The following is a 12,115-nucleotide window of genomic DNA, read 5'->3' as shown; positions in this document are numbered from 1 at the left end:
GGAAGGACTCTAAAAATATTTATTCTGTTGCTTGCTGTTATTAATGGCATACAGGGAAAAATCTTGATGTAGACTATATTGATGTTACCAAGTTCTGAACTTCTAAGACTACTTCTGAGTTGTCAAAGCAGTGTTGCCATAAGCAGATCATAGCAGTACTTTGCAGCAATCTCTGTTCTGTAAAAGTTATAGCAGAGGGACAGAATGTTTTTATTTAAATTGGTAAGAAAATTACCCTTCTATTGTTCATAGTAAAAACCTTTCAAAGATACTTAAAAGGATGGAGAGGGACTCTTTACTCGGGTAGATAAGGATAAGACAAGGGGGAATGGTCTTAAACTAAAAGAGGATAGATTTAGTTTAGACATTAGGAGGAAATTCTTCACTGTAAGGGTAGTGAGGCACTGGAACAGGGTGCCCAGAGAAGCCTTGGATGCCCCATCCCTGGAGGTGTTCAAGGCCAGACTGAATGGGGCCTTGTCCAACCTGATCTAGTGGGTGGCATCCCTGCCCATGGCAGGGAGGGTTGGAAGTAGATGATTTTAAGGTCCCAGCCAACCTAAGACATTCTATGATACTATGATACTTCAGCACTGAGGTTCAAGTTCAGAAAAACATCAATTCTAAAGATGAGGCACATGTTCATATATCTTTTTCAAACAGGGACAGAAACAGGACTATTGGAAAAAGAGAAAATTCCAGTTGCTCAGAACAGAACTAGAATGGGGTGTCATACCTCATGAACAGCTAGGACACAATGTGAGACCACAAGAATTTGTGACATGGGAGAGAAAAGAAAGGAAGACATTCCTTTTGAATTAATGTTTAAGGGGAAACTTCTACGTGCTTCTCCAAATTATCCTGCTGGTAGTGTCAAATAACACTCAGCCCATGTAAGCTGTTGAAATACGTTATTGTCAGATATGCAAAATACATTAAACCTCAGCAACCAAATGCATACTCAGCCCACATTTGCACAGGCAGGCACCTTTTCAAGTCTTGCTAAACCTATTATGAAGGAAAAATGGCACAGCTATTCAGAGGGTAACTAAATGCAATCCACTGATGACAGATGAAGACTAGACTGCTCCTCACATGGTATCTGAGTTAACTGCCTAAAGTAGATGCGATGATGCATGCCCATGAACACCATTTTACCAAAGCACTCTTTGTAAAACGTTTTAGATTGTTATCACTGGCAACTACCAAGTTTCCAGCTGCAGGACAACCAAAACCTGCTCAGACTACCTGTTGTATGCTGATTTTTCTAGAAAGGATGATCTGTACATCAAACAATCAGAAGAAATGCAAAATGAGAGTTTAATAATATTCTCCTCTGAAGCCACAGAACTTGATAAAAAATTCCTAAGAGATGTCTGAAGCCTCGTATAGACTTTTTTTGTTTTACCTACTGCAAGTAAAATAAAGTTCAGTTCATATTCCTTTCCGATTTATTCCAGCAATTTTTGCAATTTTTTTGCAAAAAAATTTGCAAATTTTGCAACATTTGAAAGATATCCAAATGACATTACTCAAAAGTGTTTAAATTGAACTCTTACAAAGAAAAAAAACCTGGGAGTCCTGAATTGTTGTCTCTTTATATTTGTCTCTTTATATTACTGCAATGGATTTTTCTCCCTCATCTAATAACTGAACATACCATTTCCCATGAAGATGCCTTGCTATCCAAACCTCACATGATGCACAGAAGCAAGAGACACACTGAATTTTGAAAAGTAAAGCCCTTTAAAATACGTGAAAAAAATCCAGATATATTAAAAAAAAAATCCTGTATATCTTTGATCACCGTGCTTTTACCAAAGTTAAAAATGACTCACAACCAGCACTAATGGGGTTCAAATTTACACATGAAGCCAGAAGTGAACAAGACGAAATGCTGTACTAAGCACAGATGCTATTTTTGGTGTCATTTTCAAGGACTGCTCCTTGGTGAGGTATAAGCTTCATGTTGTATGTTATGGAATTCACAATCAACAGCAGAGCAAAAGACACACTACTGCAAATGGGTGAGCAGTGACATCACTGGAACAAACCTCACCACCTCATGCCTCAGTACCAAGCTACACTAACATTCACATCTTTTAGAAGAAGAAAGAAACTTCCTTCACTCCCCAGTCTTTAACTAGACTCTTTTATTTACCTCCTTTTAAATGTGTCTCTTTGTTTACAGAGGTCATTAAACAGCCTGTATTCTAACCCCAGAAAGAGCTTACCATCCAGGCCTGGCAGAACAGTACTCCTCATGGCCAGCACCAAACCAAGTGGCGATCCAAAGATGAAGAAATCTGACACCTCAAATTCAAATCGGCCCAGGTTTACTTCTGAGAGACTGGAATTCACAGGAAGAAAGTCTGCATCATCTTTCAGCACACTTGAGTGGATGCTGAGCAAAGAAAACGCACTGATTCAACAATAATCAATCCAGAGAAGAAATCCATTCCAAAAACAGGCTGCTTAGAAAGCTCTAGCACCTGCATCAAGATCCAAGCAATATGCCTTAAACTGTAAAAAGATTAATTACAGTATAGCAGCCATTTATGATTTCCAGTGTGGCCATTAATTAAGTTTACTACCTTCAACATACAAGTTTTCTACAGTTAAAATACTTATCAGTAAGTTATGCAAGGACTCTTAAAATTGAAGTCTATCTCCCCTCCCTTTAAGCTATATAGATGTATGTAAGCTTATTCTGCAACTTTTGCTACAAATTTGAACCTACTCAACTTGTGTAAGGACAATGGTATTAAAAAGTCACAGTTGTACGAGTACATAAAAAAGCATTGCTTTTATGTGTTCTGTGAGCTATGAAACAACAGTTTACTACTTTTCAACTAGTTATTAACTAGTTATTACAGGTTAAAATCAGTGATGCTTATAGATATATTTTCATCTTTTAAGCGATTTAAACACTTTCATTTATTTTCTGTGCCATACATGCATACGGTAAATACAGATTGCCTATCCCTCATGGACAAAGAAAATAATACTCACCCCTCATTTAGCTTTGTGAGAGATTAAATTACTACATTCAGATGCAGAACAGTAGCATATATACATATACACCCTTCTTGCCCATGAAGCATCATGAGACAGAGCAGTACATGTTGCCAGAGCATGCAAAACCTGACTTAGAGATGCTGACCGTGCTATCACCAAGCTGTAACTGAAGCCCTCATGAGTTATCTGCACACTACACTTTACATCAATGGCCAATCATGGCTCAGAATCCAGAAATCCTGAAGACTTGTCCTGAATCAGACCATAACACCAAGACAATTCTTTCAATCTGAGAACCTAATGACATTCTCAAATTATAATCTGATGTTATTAATCAAAACTCCCAAAAAGTAATTAAAAAAGTAACTCAAAAATCAATTTCTCTGTGAAAGAGGGATCTTTGTAACCTCATTACTCACACTGACACACTACTTCCAAATAGCAGTATATAAGCGTGATAAAAAAGGTCTAGTGATCTTATGCAAGTCTCACAGGCTGGAAACCGAAGGCTAGGAATCTCCATGTACAGGGTGGGGTAAAGGATGATATGATTTGGTTTGGTTTGACACTTCCCTCCCCCACCTTATCAAGGAATATTTTCTGCCTCCTTTAGTCTAGGTATATGCAGCTCTTCTCAAATAACTGCAACAGACTAAAGTTTGAGGAGTCCAAAATGTGAATGGAAGATAACATGTTCCAACTTCTTGCTTAACTACAGCTCCGTGGAAAGCTTTTAGTTTAAAACACAGATATCCAGAAAATTAAAAGAGAAGACCTGTAAAAAGACAGTTATCTTTGTCTTTTTAATTATTCTTTTATCCCCCAAGTATGAAGTTCTTTATACAATCCAGCACCATACCTTATAGATAGCACAGTACTCCTAAAGAGGAATCTAAAATAACCGACAAAAAAAAAATCTTCACAAGTTTTCAGTTGTGGAAAAGCAAAACCAACCATTTTGCCTCAGAGGGAAGACACAACATGCTGATATCCAAAACAAAACCCCAATAAGTTTGAGGCAATAAAATTACCGTAAGCTGCTACTGACAAAACTGCCAGACTGAAGTACAACACAGTAGTAAGCCTGCACTATACTTAAACTGTAGCAGAACTTGAACACACATTAAGACTTCTCCGTTTGCATCACTCCCAATGAAATAAAGGAAATGAGATGGATAGAGGAATAAAAAGCACAAAGAATTCAGAAGTAAAAAGCAAGCAAAAGCTCAGAACAGGCAGAAACAACAAGGCAAACAAAAGGAATGCTGATTTTCCCATCATATTTGTATTTAAAAGGTTTCTTAGGACCCAAGAAAGCTAATGAGATTAAATCTTGGCCCCAGCCTCCTCCCCATTTAGGCCTGACATTTACAGTTTTAGCTGTTGTTTTGTTTTAAATATGCTCTGTATAGCTTATAGACCAATTAGAACACCAAAAGCAATTATCTCACTCTTTAGAGAATAATGAAAAGCCTGTAAGTGAAGTCCAAGAAAAATGTAACAGTAATTCAGAATTATAAAGCATTCATCCATCCTGATGTGTGTGGGCCCCACTGAAGAAATGAATCTACCTACATTCACTTTTGCATATTCAAATCTCTCACAGATGAATAAAAGTTAAACAAAAACTCTCCACATGTGAGCAAATTAATGCTAGACACTATATTCATGGTTTTCTTTGAAAAGCATTTGCAGGGACTTGAAGCGAACCTCCAGAAATACACCACAACCAATAAAAACGATTCTGTTCCACTGGCAGGGACAGGCTGCTTTTAGTGGCAAGCCTGTTTCTTTTACTCAGTCATCACACACTAGTTACCTAGACAGGAAAGCATGATGTTGGGTTATAGTATCACAGCCATAGGTGGATGAGTCACTCTGTTTCCTAGGCAACGGCTGCCTTGGGTCCTCATCCTCCATGATTTCCGAGATGTCAATATTGCTTTTGCTCAGGCGTTTGCTGCCACCTAGACTGGAGTCCTCTGTTAAAAGGGGATTATCCTACAGAGAATGAACAGAGCAAAAAAGATTTAGAAAGGGACCAAAATACAACAGAGCTTATATAAAGAGGCTGCATTTATACATTTGACCTCATTTTATCCAAGAAAGGGTGGAAGGGGTTAGACTTTCCTGTTGCTGGAGAAGATATGGAAAGAGATGAAGACTAAATTACCCTGTAAGATGTATAGCCTAAAAGCTGGAAGGAGAATCAGGATTTTTTTTTGGGTGGGGGGAAGTGGGGAGGCATAGGGGCAGTGGTGGGAAGAGTAACACAAAGGCTTCATCCCTTGTTGACTTCATCATTCTTAAAAAACTATAAATATTATAAAGTAATCAGAAGGGGTCTTACCTGAGTGCACAAAATGCCATTAGAACATTAATAGTCTTGCTCATTATGTTCCATGGATGCAGGACCTGATTTTTAAAGAATGTGAACTTCTGTGGGATGCAAGAGGAGACCAGTGGTACCATATCTTTAAGGTACCCCTTTAAATAGGAAATAGATGTATTTATTGTTCATTTCCTCCAGCACTTCTGCAGCTTACATCAACATCCTCTCTGATTTTTTTTTCAATTAAAAAATAGTTCAAGCATATGAACATCAGCAAGACACATTAGGAGAAGAGTTCTCTCTTCTAATTGTGTGATTAACAGTTTTCGTCCATATCCTACTAATTCTATAATGCAGTACTAGAATTCACGGGATAGAATCATAGAAACAAAGAATCGTTAAGGTTGGAAAAGACCTCCAAGGTTATCAAGTCCAACCGTTCCCCTTCCAACACATCCAACCTTGCCTTAAACACCCCCAGGGATGGTGACTCCACTTCCCTGGGTGACCTGTTCCAGTGTCTAACCACTCTTTCTGGGAAGAAATTTCTCCAAATTTCCTATCTGAATTTTTCCCAATTTCCAACCTGCATGAATAATACCATGCAACTAACATTCGCATCCTAATAACTTGCATAAGATAAATTTAGGACCAGCACATTCATAGACAATTATTCCTGTCTATATATCCTACATATGCACATATTCCTGTCTATATATATATGCATGTAGGATTTTTTCTGGATTTCATGGTAACATGTAGCAAAATTCATACCGTGCCAACTTTCATATGAAAGCTGTATAAGACTTATGACCTTGCTTTGCGCAATAACTGCATCTACGTTGTTAAAACTAAGCCTCACTTCTGGCTTTTTAGTTGCTACTATTATTAAAAGGCAGAGAACTGTTCCACAGGGCCATGCAGGAGGGGAGGGCTCCTGCAGTGTGTTGGGAGATAACTGCCCCTGCTGCTTCGTACACTAAAGTGACAGAAAACCAAAAACAGCATCCTATGAAAAACATGTGCTTCCTTTGAGTTCAAGCCAGAACCAACTACAGGTCCTCCTTGTTGTTTTTGGTTTCATTTCTGTTTTGTTGTTTTTTGTTTGTTTTAAAACTCTGAAACTGACTCTATATAGCTTAACATGTCCTGCAATTTACAATCCTACATTGAAGCTCTCTTACAACATCAATGCTTTTTTTTACCATCTCTATCTATTCTGCAGAACACCAGGGTCCTTCTAAAGCCAAAATTTCTATGTCCAAACTTTCCTGATAAAGTTTACATAGGAACTTTTTTATAGATTCTCAGGACTGTTTTGATAGAATTCTCAGGAACATATGTGAACGCCATGTCTTAATCTGTTCATGTGTCATGATTACTTCAAACTGATTCAGTAGTCAAAAGGTTTTTATTTACCTCATAGCCTCCATGATGAGTTCTGATCTCTAGCTTGCTCCTAACCAAAAGTGCCATGAAAATATATGTATTTTTATGGTTTTAACTTTAAAACTTGCATGTTACAAATATTCTGCATGCAACCTTTGACCGAAATATCAATTTGGCAGATGTTTTTACTATTAATAAATTTATTAGAATGCTAAGAATATTCAAATACACTACATGGAGGTGAACCCACATACACAGAGCTGAAAGGGAATTTTTAGAGATTGAACAAAAAGCCCATGAAGTCCTCTGATAAATCCACTGTTTTTAATGGGCAAAGGACTTAAATATCATACCATTAGTGACTTCTGAAAACCATGTAAGTACTGCCAAGTCTCAGAGCTTCATCAAAACCCTGGTGACATTTTAATGCTCTGTTTGTTAAAACCATGTGGCAGATACATCAGCATCTCAGCTCCCATTACTTTTTAAAAAGTCATTGCCGTCAATAGACTAAAAAAATAGGAATACTTGATGTTGCCAGACAAAAAAGCAGATGAAAAAATCTCAACATGAGAAAACATTTTGGTGTAGGACTGTTGATTTACTGGTGGATTCAGGGAGAGTGCTGGTTGTTGAAGGCATAGCGTTGATAGTAACGTAAAACCAAACACTTGTTTTAGTCACTCTTATTTCTTCACAGTATTCAATAACTAGCTTGTGACACCACAGAACTAGCTGGTAAGACTGCTCACTAATGGAAGCTAATGTCTTCATCCCTGAAAGGCAGCAACAATTCTCTTTTGTCCTCTAAGCTTCACTAACAGATTCTCTTTGCAGAGAGTGTGTTCTTCTCTTGCATCACAAGATAACCTCAGGTCATATTTTGCAAGGGGCTAAATTTCAATGTCATGGGTTTGAGCATTTAGGTTCACCTTCATGACAGTCTTTCTTGCATACCATGAAAGAAACTTTGCCAACTCAGCATTTGTATCAGCCAGATCAAAGAGTGTCAAACATTTCTGGAAAATACATTAAACCACTTAAAAATACAACAGGTAATACAGTAGAAGTTTGATATGATTGGTGTAAAGACCATACGCTGCATTTCAAATAATTAAAAGCCTGTTATTCCTTTGAAACGAGATCTCTCAATGCCCCCAAATGCCACAATTAAAATCCTATCTGCAGTAAAATGGCATCAATAATTAGGATCTGAATCAGTCACCCACAGGTGGTTTTTATGTATTATTTATCCATGCGGTTCAAATCATCACCTTTGTCCTAATGAAGGGTTGTCTGCTTCAAAATGATGAGTATTTTAGCTGTTGCAGCAAGACAGAAACAGATACAGTGCAGAGTTTGCTATTGTAAGACTTTGGATTTCCACCTCCAATGACTGATGAAGTTCATTTCATCCTTCTATACCTAAAAATCTCTAGGAGTGGTATGATGATGGTGATGATGATGTTAACACTGGCTTTCTTTGCTAAGCACTTTAACTTTCAAAAATGTAATTTTTATAGGGCAAGAGTTACTAGTTTGGTCTGAGCAGAGTGACATTTGCTCTACTGCTGGTTCTTTTATTGAACATGAAGATACATTTTTAAATACTGCCCCTTACAGGCATGTACAGGTAACAATCGTCATCATCTCAGTAATCACTTACATTTCTGCCTATGCTGTAGAAATCACTACTAATTACATATAAGCCTCACTTGATATGTAGTGTATATTGAAAACTAAAAAACAGAAAACAGACTGCAACACAAAACAATAAATATTCACCTGTGATAGTACTGAATGTACCACTCTAATTCCTTATTTACACTGCTGTGACAAATTATCAGTCCCTCTTTCTCTCCCCAAAAATAGTTTATAGAGCCTGAAACTGTGAATTATTCAGAGAATGTATGGTCACTGCATCACCAATCATAGCTATTACTATAAACCACTTTAAAATAACCAGAGTTTGAAGGTACCTTATTTACTCTATTTTCAGGGTTCATAACCAGAGCATACAATTAACTGGTTTAGAGTACCTCAGTCTCATCCTTATTTCCAGTTAGTTTCATTTTACAAATGCCTCTGAAATTGGTAAAATATTTCCCTCATATTTCTGTGCTTCAAAGCTTTCCAATGAGATCCATTTCTACCGGTGATACCAAGGAAGGAAAAAAAAAAAGTAAAAGAGGCATCCTGAATGTGTTTCACAGGAGCAAGCTGGGAACAATGGGCAGGAAGACAAGATAAGGAATGAAAAGAATTATTAGTTCTTCTGAACTTACAGAGTATTAGAGATGAAAATGGGAGGAGAAGAGGGAAAAGCTGGGGAGAGACTTGGGAAGTGAAGCTCTGTCATATCATGGAAGAGAAGGAAGAAGGAAAATTGAAACTATAAGCAAGAGCAGTGAAGTCAAAACCTCTTCCTGAAGTCTGATCCTTGCTCTCAGATTGATTAGCAGCTTTTCTACAATCAGTCTCACTATAGGACTGGGATCCAGGAGATCAATTTCTCCGTTTAGGTTGCTTGCAACACACTATCCTCAGTGCTGGCACTGTCAAAGGTTTCCTGCTTAGACTCCAGAGTTACATCAGAGAATAACTTTCCTCCTGGAAATGTTTAGAGGATGTGTCTTTGCTGGAGAGTGCTACCATGTTCACATGCTACTCCGTAACACACAGCTCTCTGAATGAACTGAGAAGGCTGGTATAACTGATCCTATTTTTGAGGAGAGAGGTAACTGAAGAGTCAAAAGAGGAAACAATTTAGCCGGTGTCACAAAACCACCAAAGAGTGGAGGGCAGGCACCTCATCCAGTGTCAACTCCAAAACTCTGCATCACCTCTGCATATCCACTTGAGTCTGAAGTACATAAGATTAGTTGAACTCCAGTTTTCTTTCTGAAGTGGAAAACACAGTAATACTTCCTATATGCCAGTATTATTTAAAAAAATGCTCTTCTCCTACAATAAAATCTTTCCTGGACCACAGAATTAATCATCCCTTCACTCCAAATACAGCACTCATCTAGAGACTCAGTTATGCTCAGTGGTCCGTTCACACATCCTCAGGTGACTTAATTCCTCATCAAAAAGAAGGCAGTCTTTCACCAGTCAGTAGAACTTATTCATGAGCATATTATAATGTTAGACTACCCCTAGGCACTAGCATAATTGATTCCATAGTGTCTGGGATTCAATTAAAAAAAAAGAAGATTTTGGCAAAAACAGCAGCCTGTGATTACTGAGATGACACATTTACATCTACAGTGAGGGATTAGGTATGCAATAAAAGACACTCTGTAGCCCAGCGTTAAAGATCTACCAATAAAGCCTTCACTAGTGATTTTTATGCATCATAAAATTGAATCTGCAGACTTTATTTTCAGATGGCAATTTTTTGATATATGAGCAAAATCCTGTGCTATCATTGCAATTTACCAAATCCTTGATTTTTTTCTGGTTCATATGGACCTGAATTTCCAATTGCCCCTCCAGGGAATGAATCTATAGGATTTCAGCTGAGTAGATTTTTTTCTCTTCACCTGGATGCTGCTGATGCTTCCTCTCCTGCTACTGTTCCGACTCTCATCAGCTCTATTAGCATTATAGCAGATGGCATCAAAACCCAAAATTCCTCCAATGCAGTCACCAACAAGACACACCTGAGGAAATAAAAATATACTTTGTGGGATGTAGCAAGTGTTTTACAAGAAACAAAAACCATCACTGCACTGCATAGGAGTTCCTGTCTTAATTTACACCCTTGTTCTTGTTTTTTTACAGTGTAGTTCCTATTGCAGCTGAAAACATGTAGTCACCTTCTTTCACTTCCTCTCATCTTTCATCTTTCACTTCCTCTCATCTGAGGAACTGATCTACAGACATATGCCCTATGCCAAGAATATCTGTCCCAGATACTGTTCTGATCAGCAAGGAGCTCTTCCAAATGGGCCAGAATTCCTTCACCTACTTAAAGCCTGATTCCAGCTTAAGAAGTCCAGATCACTGGAGAACCATCTTACAGATTTTAAGCTACCTAACAGTTCCTGCAGTCAGATAGGGTAGAAGATCTCAACCAATTAAAAACAGATTGGTATTGTCCCTGTATTGGTATTGTCCCTGTCAGGACAAGGGAACAGAACTTTTAAATGAGGTATTAAAATGAGAGACTCACGAGTCTTGTGAGTCTTGAGCTTCACATATAATATCAACATACAAACTACCTTCAAAATATGGGCCTGGGAATTAAAATAAATGAGATATTAAAATTGGGAATTCAGTAGTTAAAGAAATTTTAAGGAACACTAGAATCTACCTCACAAGCTGATTGTGCTTAACAGCCCCGATCCCATAGGAGACAATTCTTTCACCTTGTCCCTCTGCCTCTTTCTCGTGAGGTGTAACTGCTCTAATACCTCTCTCCTTGTTAACAAATTGCTCTCTTCCACCAGTTCCAGCAACCTATTCTGTATATTTCTCAAACTGAAGAAACACCTGGTCTGTTGTTCCCAACTCCAACCAGTTTAACAGAAGATATTACTTCTCCTTACAGACCTCAACTTGCTTGTAGCCTTAAATCGTCTTGGCTACAACACCAAACTACACGATTGGGATACCAGAATGTTGTGCATGATACCTTCAAAGTGAACTGTGTTAGGAAAAGAGAGTACTTCAAGATGCAGGTAGGAAAAAAAACACTCGAGCCCCTCTCAGTGCATCTCCACATACCAGGCTCTCTTAATTGAGAGTTAACAGTTAAAAACACATTTCTCAGAGTTAAAAAAAAAAATATATCAAAATACATGAAGGTAACATCTATCCTAAGATAACTCTAATTCTAAAGTCATATACAATTAACCAAAATGCTGATTTAATATCTGATGTTCAGATTCCTATTAACATTCAATGAAGTCAACAAAGAACTGAAAATCACATGGAGACTGGTAACCTTATTAAAACCAACAACACGTTTTGTTGGACATTAATGATATCTCCATGAATTTACATTCCATTTCTAGTCCTCACTACTATTGGCATTAAGGTAATGGAGATAACTTGTTCCAGATGCTGCATAAAACCCAATGGGCAGTCTTTGATCTGATGAACTTTCAATATAGATGGACAAAAGAGACCAAAATATGAGAGAAAAGAGACACACAGGGTGGAGTCGGGTTATATGGCATCTATTTTAGAAATACATGATTTATTCAGAGGTTGAACTGAGATTTCTATCTAAGGAACAAAGCAAAGAACTGCAGACAGCACAGAGAAGTCACTTTTCCATTCTAACAATACTGGTATTTGTTGACGGTAAAAACTCTGTGGAGCATACAGGGGTCATGACTTTTGCATGTATGATACTAATTCAGAGTT

At 37.7% G+C, this 12,115-nt stretch overlaps 1 protein-coding gene across 4 annotated transcripts in view; it reads right to left on the bottom strand.

The window, feature by feature from the left end:
* Positions 1–12,115, bottom strand: part of PITPNM3 (PITPNM family member 3) — an 87,281-nt gene that overhangs the window by 21,381 nt on the left and 53,785 nt on the right. For 2 of the 4 annotated variants that reach the window (XM_040532216.1, XM_040532214.1), the window contains exons 7-9: positions 10,285–10,404; positions 4,838–5,019; positions 2,235–2,422 (exon numbers count right to left, since the gene is read on the bottom strand). In XM_040532216.1, coding sequence (XP_040388150.1) covers positions 2,235–2,422; positions 4,838–5,019; positions 10,285–10,404 — 490 coding nt within the window. The remainder of the gene's footprint in view (positions 1–2,234; positions 2,423–4,837; positions 5,020–10,284; positions 10,405–12,115) is intronic. The other 2 variants (XM_040532215.1, XM_040532217.1) reach the window with 2 other exon arrangements.

The sequence above is a fragment of the Cygnus olor genome, chromosome 20, assembly GCF_009769625.2.
Source record: "Cygnus olor isolate bCygOlo1 chromosome 20, bCygOlo1.pri.v2, whole genome shotgun sequence".
In the NCBI taxonomy this organism is placed as follows: Eukaryota; Metazoa; Chordata; class Aves; order Anseriformes; family Anatidae; genus Cygnus; species Cygnus olor.
Note: the sequence above shows the minus strand (reverse complement) of the source record. Positions and strands in the feature narration are given on the sequence as shown.